General features: G+C 37.8%; 2 protein-coding genes across 2 annotated transcripts in view; one reads left to right on the top strand and one right to left on the bottom strand.

Annotated features, from left to right (window-relative positions):
• The first annotated feature begins 965 nt into the window (after positions 1 to 965).
• ZNF214 (zinc finger protein 214) lies at positions 966 to 4,298 on the top strand. The gene is made up of 2 exons (XM_006870164.1): positions 966 to 1,112; positions 2,605 to 4,298. The coding sequence occupies exons 1-2, from the start codon at positions 986 to 988 to the stop codon at positions 4,296 to 4,298; spliced, it is 1,821 nt and encodes a 606-aa protein (XP_006870226.1). The 5' UTR covers positions 966 to 985.
• Positions 4,299 to 10,919: 6,621 nt separating this feature from the next.
• The window catches only part of ZNF215 (zinc finger protein 215), a 28,148-nt gene continuing 23,642 nt past the window's right edge, over positions 10,920 to 15,425 (bottom strand). The window contains exon 5 of the mRNA XM_006870296.1: positions 10,920 to 11,812. Coding sequence (XP_006870358.1) covers positions 10,920 to 11,812 — 893 coding nt within the window. The remainder of the gene's footprint in view (positions 11,813 to 15,425) is intronic.

The following is a 15,425-nucleotide window of genomic DNA, read 5'->3' on the forward strand; positions in this document are numbered from 1 at the left end:
TTTTTTTTTTTTTTTCTTTTAATTTCTATGTGTCAGAAGCCAGTCACCAAGTTCCCTTCATTCAAAACAAAACACCCAATGCTATTGATTTGATTCTGTCGCATAAAGACCCTGTTGGGTAGAGTAGAACTGAACTGCTCACTAGGGTTTCCAAGACTATAAATCTTTACAGGAACATAATAGTTGGTGGGTTCAAATCATCAACCTTGCCTTTAGCAGTCAGTCCAGTGCTTATCCCGCAGTGCCACTAGGGTTCCTCATTTAAATTCAAGGCATGGGAAAATTGGAACTACCTCTTAAAGAGAATATCAATTTACTGAGATAATTTTAAAACTACCATAAATAAGACTAAAATAATCACGAAATACTAATATAAGCAATATTGAGCAACTTTGCTATGTTGTTGTTATATGCTGTGGAGTCGGTTCTGACTCATAGCGACCCTGTACAGGGTTTCTGAGGCTGTAAATCTTTACGGGAGCAGAAAGCCTCATCTTTCTCCAGCAGAACAGCTGGTAGTTTCAAACTGCTGACCTTGCAGTTCGCAGCCTGATTCGTAACCACTACGCTACCAGAATAATTCTGGTCTGAAGTGTGCACACTGAGTATTTATGCTACCCCTCTGCTTATCTTCTAGCTCTGTAGTTTGGGGTATATACATAATCTCTTTCAGTTATTGCTTACTCATTTGTAAAATGGGGATAATAATAGAACTTCTAACAAAATTGCTGTGAGGAATAATTTTGAAACATTATAGGGGGAACACTTCCCCAATGGTTAACAGACAAAGACTACAGGAATGTTTCTTATTATGGTCAGTGTGTGTGATGATTGGATACTGTCTTATTTCTGCCCCTTTTGGTTTTCCTCCTTGTTGGTTCTTTCTCTGTTTGGTTTGTCATTTGTGTTAGTTGCTAAATGTATTTTTCTTTGTCCATCTTCCCACGTAGATTTCTTCTTCCTGGAAAGACTGATCTTTGACTAGATGGCAGTAACATTTGATGATGTGACTATTAGTTTTACTTGGGAGGAGTGGAAATTCTTGAATTCTACTCAAAAGAAGCTCTACAGAGAGGTCATGTGGGAGAACTACACAAATGTCATGTCAGTAGGTAAAGTTATCCCTCTTCTTAATTAGTTTCTACTTGAACGAGTTTTCTCAAATATTTTGGTTTTTTATCTGGGTGTTGTATTAAGAGTGGTGAGATAAATATTCTAAAACTGTGTCTTAAATCAGGTGACACAAATCTTGCAAGACACTTGGGCTATGTGTAATAAGTAGATATCTGTTCTTTGTTTTTGCTTTTAGTCATTTTCTGGATTTTACTTAAATGCCCAGTATTGATTTTGTATAGTCCTATATCTGTTATCTCTTCATAGTTTTGTGTAATTCTATATGTTTTCTGTTCACACTATTTGTACAAGTTAGCTTTTGCTGTATAACAAACTATCCCAAACCTAGTGGCTTAAGACAATAAACTTTAGTGTTTTTCATAATTCTAATTGACAAATATTTTTCATAATTCTAATGGTGCTTCTATTGTGCAGTGACTTGGCTGGAGCTTAGTGTTCTAAGATGGGGCTGGATGCCTAACTCACATGTATGGCTGTTGTTTCGTTAGTGGGGCTGATGGAGATGTGCTGGCCACATGTGCCCCTTTAAGCAGGCTAGCCCATACTCATTTACATGAGGGTAATCAAAGGATTTTCAAAAGCAGTGATAGAAAGGACAAGCCCCAGTGCTTAACCACTTTTCAAGTCTCTGCTGTGTTACTTTTGCTGATGTTCCCAGTGACCAAAGCATGTTGCTTAGCCCAGACCAGAGACGGTATGGAAGGAAGACACCCAAAGGTGTAGACAAAGGTAGAGAGTTAATACATCCATTGTTGCACATAATCTAGCACATTAGTCTAGAAGAATACAAATCAATATTTTACTTCTTATAATAATTTCCCAGATAGAGTAATTAAATTCAGTCTTTAATGTTATATTCATGAAGCAGTTGACCTTACTCTTTATTTTTGAACAGTACCTGATAAATTATGGGTACTAAAGATATGTTTGTGGAATGAATGTATAAATGAATAAACAAGTATAGAAATTAATTTTAGCTCCAAATGGATCAAAGTCATAAGCCTTCTTTTCCACCCCACGTATATGTCCTTTTCAATCAGTTTTTTTCACAGTTAATTTTTGATAATTGTGAGTTTTATTCTCCTGTGTACATTTCCTCATTCAAGAAGGATCACTGTAATATTTTGGTATGTGGAGATACAACCATAAATATATTACTCCTATGTCTTCACTGAACTTGCAAAATTTGGGGGGATAGTTCCTATTATTTTCTGTTTATTCTATGTTTAAGAACCCACACAAATAATTGATGCAATTGGATGTTAATCTTTCATTGCAACTGGAAACCAACTGTAAATTTTGTTAGTCTCAGACATGCAGAATGAGAAAATTATGAAGGACAAATAATGCCAGTCATTTCCTTGCTTAAATAAAACTTTAACCTCTTCCTACATTTCTAGAGGTCATTGATAATTTTGAAATTTTTAAGCATGACTTTTATCTCACCACTGAATCTTCTGATTCTTCTAGGAAAGTGGAATGAGAGTTACAAATCCCAGGAAGAAAGATTCAGATACTTAGGACATGGCAATCTTTCTTGCTGGCAAGGATGGAAGAAAGCCGGCACTCAGATATATGAAAACCAGAACTGTGTGGAAACTGCTGAAAAGAAAGAGGTAGATTCCAAGGACCTAATGCAGCAAGACCTTTCCCACTGTCAGGAATGGTTAATACTCTCTACACAAGTACCAAGATATGGGAACTATGAAATGACTTTTCAAGAAAAAAGTTCCAGGAACTCTACGTATAAAAAGTCTATAACTTGGCAGTCCTTAGAACCAAAAAACACTAAAGATTATGGGAGAGAAATTTGCATAAGAGATTCCCATGGTTGTCAAGGAAACAGATACCATCTTGCCATATCCAAGAAAAGTCTCTCTCTGGCAGAAGCAGAGAAGCTCATAGTTCATCATTCATATATCCCAATAGAAGAAGCCCTTCTGGAGTTCAGTGGTGAGATATGCCAAAATGACCTGCTAAAAGACTCTATGAAAGAGACACACTGTGGATGTAGTAAATGTAAAGATATTTATTACTGGAACTCACAGTATATTCTACACAAGAGAGAGCCATTTGGAGAAAAGCTCTATCAGTGTTCCATCAGCACAGCATGCTTCTCTCAGAGATCAGACCTGTATAGACATCCAAGAATTCAGATCGGTAAACCTCTGTATGGATGCAATGAAGTTGATGGTCACTTTAGTCAGAGCGCAGGTGTTTATCAGACAGTCCACAGAGGGGAGGTTCCTTATATATGTAATGCATGTGGTAAGAGCTTCCGCCAGATCTCTAGTCTTCACAGTCATCAAAGACTCCACACAGAAGAGAGACTCTATAAATTTGAGTGTGATAAGGACCTCAGTAGAAATTCATTACTTCACATTCACCAGAGACTTCACATAGGAGATAAACCTTTTAAGTGTGGTCAGTGTGGTAAGAGTTTTAGTCGGAGTTCAGTACTTCATGTTCATCAGAGGGTCCACACAGGAGAGAAACCCTATAAGTGTGATGAGTGTGGTAAGGGCTTCAGTCAGAGCTCAAATCTTCGAATTCATCAGTTAGTCCACACGGGAGAGAAGTCCTATAAATGTGATGATTGTGGAAAGGGCTTTACCCAGCGCTCAAATCTTCAAATTCATCAGAGAGTGCATACAGGAGAGAAGCCGTATAAATGTGGAGACTGTGGGAAAGACTTCAGTCACAGCTCAGATCTTCGTATTCATCAGAGGGTCCATACAGGGGAAAAACCTTACATTTGTCATGAATGTGGTAAGGGCTTCAGCAAAAGTTCCAAGCTCCACACTCATCAAAGAGTCCATACTGGAGAGAAACCTTATCAGTGTGAAGCATGTGGTAAGGGATTCTGTCAGAGTTCACATCTTCTGATTCATCAGAGAGTTCACACAGGAGAAAAACCCTATAAATGTGATGATTGTGGGAAAGGCTTTAGTCACAGCTCAAATCTCCATATTCATCAGAGAGTCCATACAGGAGAAAAGCCATATCAGTGTGCCCAGTGCGGTAAGGGTTTCAGTCATAGCTCAGCTCTTCGAATGCATCAAAGGGTTCACGCAGGAGAGAAACATCCTAAGTGCCATGAATATTATAACAAATTTGATCAAAACTCCCATCTTCACAACAATCTTAGACGAGAAACTTTATAATCTTAGTTAACAGCTTTTGTCAAAGCATATACCAAATAAGTGCTCCTCAGAGTAATACCTATAAGTAATACCAATAATCTCACATAACGTTTATAGTTTTCCTAAAAGTAATACCAATAATCTCACATAACATTTATAGTTTTCCCTAACTATCACTAAATCATTTGTGCTAAGATATGATCCTTAGGAGAATTCTTAAATATTTAAAATCAAAGTATATTTTCGTTTTCTATTACAAATATAATGCATAGTTGTTTAAAAATATTTAAAATATTAAAGGAGGCAACTCATCCTGTTCCACTCCAGTCTTTTTTTTCCTCTGCATTTTATTGTGCTTGAATTCATATTGTATGTTGAACTTTGACCTCAAAGCATTTTCTTAAAAACAGATGTGAAGTGAAACTCTCTGGAACAGTGTCTTGACTCCCTCATAAAGTCTAGGAAGCCACAGAAAGAGATGAAAGTATACAAAACTTGAAAATCAAACAGGTAGACAACTTAATCATTTGAATATGGAAGAACTAACTAGATGGTCACCTGATAAAGTTAGGAAAGCATTGTATGACCCATAAATATCTTACATATTGTATCTTACGTACATTATCTCTGTCAACCAGAAAACACTGAAGCAAACCTGTTGCAAGGGTATTATACTTTGAAATAGCTACAACTCACTTTCACTCCCTCTTTCCCAGTTTTCCATATTAATTTATAGGCTCAGACATAAAGTAACTGGAGGCAGAAGATTGTTTCTGTAAGTAAGTTTTGGAAGGCATGTGCAAAGGCAGAAATAACACTCAGGCATAAATGTTAGAAATTGTACATACTCCACTGGTTCAGAATCACAGACCCAAGAGTAGAATTTGATTAATCTCAGTAAAACAGAGTTATAGTATATGGATATATGCTTGTAGCAGAATTTAGCTCATCATTAAGGAGCTCTGGTAGCGTAGTGGTTACGAATCAGGCTGCTAACCTCAAGGTCAGCAGTTCGAAACTACTAGCTGTTCTGCGGGAGAAAGATGAGGCTTTCTGCCCCCGTAAAGATTTACAGCCTCGAGAACTCTGTGCAGGGTCACTGTGAGTTGGAACCAACTCTACGGTACTTAACAACAATGTGCATCATTGGAGTCTTGGTGTGGCGCTGCTGGTTAATGCACTGGACTGCAAAGTTGGTTTGAACCACAAGATCAAAGGTTCAAGCTCACCAGCCACTCCTCAGAGAGCCGATACAGGGTTGCTAAAAGTTGGAACCAACTCGACAGCATTTAACAACAGCAGTGTACATCAATGGAGACAAGGATGGCAAGACTTTGTCTCTCATACTTTAGACATTTCAGGAAGAATTAGTCTCTGGAGAAGGACATCATACTTAGTAAAGTGGAGGGTCAATGAAGAAGAGGATGACCCCCTAATGCAGTGGATTGACACTGCCAGCAACAATGGGTTCAAGCGTACCAACAGTTGTGAGAATGGTGCAGGACCAATGTTCTGTTGTGCATAGGGTCACTGAGTGGGAACCAATTCGATGGCACCTAACAATGCATCAATGAACTCTCCATTTCATTATGGAAGAAGACAATTTTTCCATTATAGAAATGGAATGAAGTCAATAAGAAACAAACGTCTGACAGTATTGACATACATATGTTTAGATATCACTTCCCAAGTTGTTAAGTGCCTTCGAGTTGGTTCCAACACACAGAGACCCTGTATAGGAGTGGCTAGCCGGTTTAACCATAAATTTTGTGGTTAGCAGTCCATTGCTTATCCTATAATGCCAACAAAAATTCAGCTGACTTGTTTGGGAAGTAAGAAGGAATTGTAATACCAAAGAAATATTATCCTGAAGATTTAGAAACCTGGCGCTGTGGGTTAATGCACCAGACTGCAAAGCTGTTTGAACTGCAAGGTCGGCGTTCAAGCTCACCAGCTGCTCCTCAGAAACCCTATACAGGGTTGCTATGGGTTGGAATCAACTCGACGGCACTTAACAGCAACCCTAAAAATTAACCATTTCAGGCTCCAGAAAATAATTTCAAAATAATTTGTGTCCCCATAACAGAAAACCTAACTCTACTAAACCCAATTCTTAATCCTTTATCCCTGCATCAAGTGTTGGAATTGTTTTTGTTGTTGTTAAGTGCTGTTGAGTCAGTTCTGACTCACAGCGACCCTGTATAGGGTTTCTGAAGAGCGGCTGGTGTGTTTGAACCTTGAGGTTCAAACCAACATTGTGGTCAAGTGCTTACCCTACAGCACCACAGCAGGACTCCTAGAGTTGGGCTACTCCCTGAATGAAATAAGTTTTAAGGTAGTTCTTAGAGACATTCAAGGATGTGGCTGCGAGCTTCACCGAAAAGGAGTGGTAACAGCTGGATCCCAGTCCTGTATAGGGTTGTGATGCTAGAGAACTATAACAATGTGTTTTCATTGGGTAAAACGGCTTTCCTGTAACTTGTTATAGCATTTGGAGTATCTTAGCTTTCTCTACTAAATTATTCGGCTGCCAAACACTTAAGGGGAACCAAACCCCCCTGCTATAGAGTTGATTTTGACTTAGCAACCTTTCCAGGTAAGGGTTGAATTACTCCATAAGATTTTCAAGGCTATACATCTTTACGGAAACAGACTGCCTCATTTTTCCTAAGGAGTGGCCAGTTGGTTCAAATTGCTGAGCTTTTGGTAGCTTCCCAGTGCTTAACCCACTGTGTCACCAAGGATCCTTTTTTGAGGGGAAGGAACTGCCACACACACACACAAGTAAACCCATTGGCACTGAGTTGATTCTGACTCATGATAACCCCGTGTGTTAAAGTAGAACTGAGCTCCATAGGATTTCTTGGCTTCAGTCTTTACAGAAGTGATTGATTGTCAAGTCTTTCAGGCCACTGGATGGGTTTGAACACCTCAACGGTTTCATTAATACTCAGGTGTAAACCTTTTGTACCACAGGCTCTTAGAAGGAACCAGCAGTAATGGCTTATTGGAAACCACCCACTGAACCATTGCTGTGCTGACAGATTGAAAAATAACTAGTTAAAGTAATAGGCTTGCTTTGGCTAATCAGTGACCTCTTAAAAGACTATGCTGAAATTAAAACATTAGCACAAGTGAAGATTTACCAATCCTACAGAAAGGAGGAAAGCAGAAATTGGGACAGATACAAAATTTGAAAATATGAATATGAAAATAGGAGTCACACAATACAAGTCTAAGAATTTTAGGAGTGCAAAGGTCAAGCAAGAATCTAAGTCATTGCTCGATATACCCGTAAACATTGAACTGGGGTGAGTACTTAACTTACAGCAGACGTAGGATGGGGCTGGGTCTAGTCCCTTAAAGAGGAAATCATGAAACCAATTGTCATCCCAAACAATATTTTGAGGTAACACGTAGAGGTTTTAGCGGTACCTCTTAACAGCAGGAGAAACCTGTAGATTCCTCCAGAGAGAAAGCATTAAAGTTATTTCTGGCATATATTGATGTTTGTTTTTAATCTGGATAGTGGTATTTAAGGACACGTTTCTTGGAGGGGTTGTCCAAAACTCTTAAATTATATGCTAACTAGGTGTGTACTCTCTTTTTTTGGAGTGGTGGGTAAGGAGAAGTACGGAAAGGAATGTTTTCATCATTCTGGAAGGGATACTATGTCTCAGAAAAGATTTGAGTCATTGGTTTAAGAAAACGTTAAGGCAACACATCCCATATTTAAGCAAAATTGTGTACTCTATATGGGCCAACTGAGATGCTGAACCAAGTACCAATTGCGTCCCCTCTCCCATCCCTCTTCTGTTCATCCTTAGGTAAATGTGGGCACACTTCCTGGTTGGCACTGGTCATCAAATAGGTTCAAACAGCCACAAGTTATGCATTGTCTTCTTACTAGGAATACAGCTACTGTCCACTGGTAAATGTACTCATTAAGAATGATTGCCAGAGGATTCAGGGAACTGTAGTCTGCTCCAGCAAGTTGGGTCCTTAGAGCTGTAACTTAAAGGTGAGAGTTACATATGTAAACCTTATAAACTCTGAAATACAAATTCTGTCCACTAAATACTTGATTAGAGTATTTTTAATGGATTAATGTAGGGAGATTTATAATCCTTACAATAGTCTCCTCACTCAATTACATTTTTATTTTTTAGGGAAGTAGAGTGCATATAATGTATTTGAAATAATTTTTTAAACCTAAGTTTTTCAATTGGTTTTAAGGTTATTTGGACAATCATCTTAGTAACAAATTACTTTCATCTTTCCAGTTTTCATTCTCATTATTTCAATTAGCATTTGCAGAGCACTAATTGTAGCACTAACAAGAATTCTACCTTTTATCATTACCTTCAGGATAAAGTCCAAACTTCTATGGAAACATACACACCTTTCATAATCTAGCCTTCAAACTTCCCTTTAACTTCATTTTTATGTATTCTAGCACTATTCTTTCTTATTGGCCCAGTCCAGAGAGTGAACTTATTTCCTAAGCATGTCATGCTCTCATCCTTCTGTACTTTTAAAAAATCACTTCTCTTCCTTAATATTATTCTCCTGGTGTGGCACTGTGGGCTAATGCACCAGGCTGCAAAGCCGTTTGAACTGCAAGGTCAGCGGTTCAAGCTCACCAGCTGCTCCTCAGAAACCCTATACAGGGTTGCTATGGGTCAGAATCGACTCCATGGCACTTAACAACAACTACACACTAAAAAAAAAAAAAGGTAGAGAAAAAGAAAATAGGATCAAAATACCTAAAATGAAACTGTCAGCCCCCATTAAATTTAACATTTCACTGTAAGTGCTTAGATGATTGATGACTATAATGGAGGACAGCACCAAGCCACTCCTCATACAGCACTCTAAGTTTGGTCCAATAATTCATCGGAATGGCCACAGAGAACTCAGACAACATACTCACAATTACAAGGTTTATTAGAGACGCTAGCAGGTTACAATACAGGATCACAAAATGCTCAGGGCAGTTGTTCAGTCAGCTGCTGATAAATGCCCACAGGACACACCACTCCACCATAAGCCTCAGCTTGAATGCACTTGGCTCAGCTTCAAGGGTCAGCAAACCTAGTTATTACACTTAAGTGCCTGCAGGTACTCCACTCTACAAGCGTTGCTTCCTGCCCCAAATCATCAGCTTTACTTGCTCTGTGGTTTGGGAAGCCCATCAGTCTATCTAGTACTCTTGCTCTGCTGCTTCTGCTGCTTCTGCTGCTGCTCCTACTCTGCCATTCCTCCGGTGTCACAGTTTTGTCCCTGGGTGGAGGAGGTTCAACATGTGGGGATCTCAAGGTCCAAAGGACACACTCTTCTTCTTTGATGGTAGACAGAGATTCTCCCTCTTGTTTCTGAGATGGTTCATTTTCTAGCCATGCTAAAGTTTCAAGTTTTTACAATTACAATGAACTTTGCTAGTATCCACAGCTGAATCATGTAATCCTATCACTATCTTCTCCCACCTTCTCTTACCTAGACCGAGCATGGCAGAAACATTGTTTGGTTGGAGTTACTGACTATGGCTAGAAGAGATATTATATATTCAGACCACCACAAGGGCATGTATGTGAATTTCCTACAGAATGCTTTTCTCTTGTTAGAACACACCAAAAGTTGTTTTATGTTTATATGAATCTCCATATCAATTACTTATGTATGATTTTGTCCTAATCAAATTTTGATGTTAAAATAAACATAAACACAGAATAATTTTCCACATTTATTCACAGAAATTAATTTGTGTCTGCTTTTGATGATAAGGTGTGAACTCTAACAGAAAGCTACCATCTTCATTCAATCAAAATGTCTCCAGTATGAATCTTTTTGGGTACAGTAAGGCAAACTTCTAGGCTCAAGACCCCTTTTGGATCCTGTGTTAGCTTATAGAAGAGGAAGTTCTGTAGTACACTTTATTGACCTTATGATATCTGGGTGGGATAAATGATAACCCTAAGGCTAAAGTTGTTTCTCCAGCCTAGATCCCAAAAGAGCACTTTAAAAAGAAACAGAATTTTTAAGAATATCAATACACAAAAACAATACATCCATCTTCCATGAAGTTTATAACCCTCTCCCAATTCTAGTCTCCATCTAGTACTAGGAGAGCCAAGAATATAATCAGTGGTGGAATAATTGGTTGTCACTGTGGACTTTGTCATTAATTCAGGGATTTCAGTTCTTAGACATGTCCTCCTATATGCTCATGACACCTGGTTTCTCATCTTTTTATTAAGGGCTGAAGTTGGAGTTTTAAGTATCAACTCTTAAAGCATTTCTTGGTTCCTCCCTGATGTCTACATCTTCAATTGATCAGATGAATATAAACATGATATAGATCCCATGTATCAACTAGGGATAAGTGGAGATAACTGGATTTAATAATAATAATAATTACATGGTTTGTGTTTTAACTGAAGACCCTTATAGCTTCATTTAGGAGCCTACAATATCCTCTTCAGACATATTTCTATCCCAACAGACTTCTCTCCAATTTTAATTATCAAAGCAATGAAAGAATTATCTAATTATCTCTGGCAATCATTTTCTTACATTTACCATATTCACAAGATTCCCTCCAGCATGAATTCATAGAATTTGAATGAGTTCTGCATCTGCACTCTAACTGGAAGCAATTTTGCATTTCTTCCTTTTATAGTTGTTCTTTTGAGTATGAAGTTTTTGGTGTTTAATAAGGTTTGAGCTCCGGTTGAAGGTTTTCAAACATTCCTTACATTTGAATGGTTTTTCTCCTGTATGAATCATTTGATGTCGAATAAGGGAGGAGCTCCGGGTGAAGGATTTTCCACAGTCAACACATTCATAGAGGTTATCACTAGAATGGAGTACTGGGTTTTTATTACTGCCTTCATTACTAAAGGTGCTTCCGCATCTACTATTTTCATAGATTTTTGCTTCAGTATGAATTTTCTGATGTTTGTTAAGGTTTGTTTGTCGGTTGAAAAATTTCCCACACTCACTGCATTTATATGGTTTTTCTCCTGTGTGAATTATCTGATGTCGAATAAGGGATGAGCTCCGGCTGAAGGCTTTCCCACATTGATTACATACATAGGTATGAGTTTCCTGGTGTTGAATAATATCTGTACTCTGGTTCAAGGTTGTCCCATATTTATTATATCCTGAATGTTGCCTACCTACTGAATATAAATTAAATTTGAAGTTAATTTTAAATTTATCACACTTCGGGGATCCCTCTCTCATAGGAATTCCCTGTTGTATATCACAAATTGAATTATCTGACTTAACATTAACGTTTTTCTCATATTCAGCACATTTAACGTCTCTCTCCTCAGTGTGGAGTGCTTTATCAATGAAAGTCAGTTGTGGCAAACACATATCCAGATTTTGCTGGTTTCTATAGAATGGACCATCACCTTTCCAGGAATCTAAGGAAGAGAGTCTACTTGTCAAAAATACTTCATGGAATGATTCTTCTCCAGAAATCCTCTGCTTTGGAACTGAATTTTGGTTTTCTGCACAAGTTTCTTTGCCTAAAAGGAAAGAAAAAATTTCATAAACTAGAAAAAGAGAATGAGCTTAATTCTGAAAGGGATGTGAAACTATGTAATGGTATACACAGGTTTTATCAGTCTTTAAATACAAAATGAAAAGATGAGGCAATTTATAAAAGAACAAAATAAGATAAAAATATTATAAAAGGGATTGGGAGATCATAAAATAGAACAGAACTATTTAGAAATTCCAAAGGACTCTGGTAAAAGATCAGCATATGAATTGGGATAGGTGTGTCTTAGTTATCTATTCCTGTTATAACAGAAATATTACAAGTGGATGGCTTTAACAACAGGAAATGTATTCTCCCAGTTTCCAAGGCTAGAAGTCCAAATGCAGAGTCTCAGCTCTTGGTAGAGGCTTTCTTTCTGTCGGCTGTAGGGAAAGGTTCTTTTCTCCTTTCAGCATCTCCATATATCTTGGCATCAATCTTTCTTTGAATCGAGGAGCTTAACAATGCAGGAACCGCAAACCCAAATGACACACTCCACTCCCAGCTTTTTCTTCTATCTTGGTGGTGACAGATCTCTCATTCCCTGCTCATGTATTTCTCCTTTTATCTCTTATATGATAAAGGGTATTGCAAGCCACACTATTGGGAATCTCCCATAAATTGGATGAGGGTGATGGTGAGATTAAGGATTGTGTATCACACCCCTAATCCTCTTCTTGGTGTATCACATCAAATCACATCAAGGGGGATAACTACATCTCAACTGCCAAACCACTGAGAATCCTGGTCCAGATACGTTGACATGAAACCTTACCAATCACAAGAAGGCACATCACAGTTCCGGTTCATGACTAGTCTATGAAGATTCTACCTAATCTTCCTTTCTCTTTAACTAAAGTTTTTCACCAATAATAAATAAGTTCCTTTAAAAGGTCAATTTAATCTTATCTTTAGGAACATATCTTTATTTTCAGTTATCTTAATCAATTTAAAGATAATTTGTCATCATAGTGTTTCTATTTTACATCTAGCTGCAATTACTCCCTGCACATAACAAAGACAGACAAAATTGCAAAATAAGGCAGCAGGAAAACCATCATTATTCTGGGCTCATAATCACACAAATTCTAACACTTATGCTATGGTATTTTTCTACCATATTTCCTAGGATTCAAAACTTTTACCTGTTGTGATTAAAACTGGATTCTCTTTCACTTTGCCTTCAGTCTATCCATTTTATTAGCTTCTCCTCAGTATCTCTTTAACAATTTTTTAAAATCAAATTTTACTGACTTCCCTTTCTCCTTTTCTATACAACTTCAGGTATGATTACTGATTTGTGCACAACTCTTTTTTGGTAGTCAAATTAACATCCTCAACTTTGAGTTCTCAGATATATTATTACTCTATGTTTCAACCAGTCTTCAGAATATCTCTGCTGGATTATCCTAGTCTCCTTCAATTCTATAATAAATTAGAGACACAAATCATAATTTTTACATAGAATTTCTTTCAGTTTTGTTCAATGAGTGATTGTTCTTTTCATATTAATACTACAGTTCATGAAGAGATTGAATAACCATTGTCATATCTAATCCATGTTTACTATTACTGAATGAAAATGACTTCATCTTCAAAGTAGGACTAATAATATCTCCAACTTTGTAATTTCTAGGAGAAACTATTATTTACCTATACAATATCTACACCCAAACTACTAAATCAATCTCCTGGAAAACCTAGGAGAACACACATGCACTTAAAGACTAACCAAATGATTCACATGCAGCATGAGATTTAAGAATTAATGATGATTAGGTGAGAGGAGGCAGGGATGGATGGCAGATGGGTAGAGGTGCAGTGAAGTTAGCTGTCAGCAATACCACAGAATACCAGGTGAAGAGGGATCAGGGCAGAGCTCCTAAATTCTGAACCACATATCTAGGAAAATTTTAAAAGTCTGAAGGCTTATAGCTAGTGAAACTTGTAGCGGGAGTAAGAAATCATGCATTTTTTAATCTGCTGGGCTCAACGGCGCGGAGCCAACAACTTGGGCGAGACCAAATGGCAAGACCAAGCAGGGAACAGATCCACCACTGAATAACACTGTGGGAACCTCAAAACAAAAGTAGACAATACACTTTGTCAGTTCTGCTTTGTTCTGCTTTTTGTTTTTTCTTTATTTCTTTTGGGTATTTGTTCATTGGCCCCCACTGTTTGCGTATCTCCATTCTGGTGACTAGAGGGGGAGCCTGAGTGGAGACCCCCACACCTCCACAACTGGTGTATTCTTCTGCCATGCATGGGCACAGATACTCTCAGCCCAAGAGCTGGACCTGAACTATTTTTTAATAGCAAAAAGGCCAGAACAAGGGGTGTGCAGAGGGAAAGAGAGTTTAAAAATAAAACAGGCCAAAAATTAAATTTAATCCTGAGGTACACCATAACAATCAACAGTGGCATCATGAAATTTATCAGGTGGCTTTGCAGGCAAGAAGATGAAAGAGGACATTAAAGTCATACTCATATTAGATTACAGATTTTTTTTTTTCCTTCTGTCCTTCCTCTCCCTTTTCTGTGATTATAGACTACAGTATCCAACCTAGTTTTTTAGTGTTTTTTTTTTTCTTTTCTTTGTTGTTTTTTTTGCTGTTCCTGTTTTGCTGTTTTATGCTCCCCTTTTTACCTTTGGGGGACTCTTTCTCTCCCTATATTACCCAAGAAGAGACAGCAACTGCTGCCATATAGTCAAGCTACAATCACACCCTATAAAACACAAAAATCTAGGCAAGAACCAACTGCCATACACCAGGGAGGCAGACAAAACCTGTGAAAGTTACTCTGAGTTACACAATACGAAGAGTGAAAAGGGAAGCCCACATCCTGATCACATCTACCTGAAGGCAATCAGAAAGCATAAAAAAATACCAAAACACACACTCAATTAAGTATTAATTCCACAGATAAACACTAAACATGTCCAAGAAGCAAAAGCAGATGACCATATCAGCACATGTCCACAAACAAGATAAAAGGTCTGAGACAAATGACCTAGAGGTAGACCTGGACTACATTCTGGAAGGAGGGAAGGCCTTGGAAATGCCCGAGAAGGAATTCAGAAAAATGATTATAAAATGTTCAAAACACTTTACAATGGAGTTGAGAAAAATAAGGAAGTCAGGAAAGTGCTACAGGAACAGTCAAATAAGATAGATACAGGATTGGAAACAATTCAAAACCTACAGAAAGAGGTCCAAATGATCAAGAATAGAATATCTGAAATAGACAATACACTGAAAGGAGAAAGGAGTAGATTGGAAGAGATGGAAAGCAGAACTAGTGAGCTGGAAGATAAATCTCTCAATACCACTAAGATAGAAGGGCAAACAGAAAAATGGATTAAAAAATCTGAAGAAGGTCTAAGATTTATGTTGGACAACATGAAGAGGAATATCTTAAGAATTATCAGCTTTCCAAAACAAGAAGAATCACACAAATCCACAGAGGAAATAGTTGAAGAGCTGCTGGAAGAAAATTTCTCTAACATCCAGAAAAGATAAACATTCAAGAAGCTCAACGAACCCCAGGAAGGATAGACCCCAAAAGAAAATCACCAAGACATATCATAATCAAGCTCT

This window comes from Chrysochloris asiatica, unplaced genomic scaffold, assembly GCF_000296735.1.
Source record: "Chrysochloris asiatica unplaced genomic scaffold, ChrAsi1.0 scaffold00140, whole genome shotgun sequence".
Classification (NCBI taxonomy): domain Eukaryota; kingdom Metazoa; phylum Chordata; class Mammalia; order Afrosoricida; family Chrysochloridae; genus Chrysochloris; species Chrysochloris asiatica.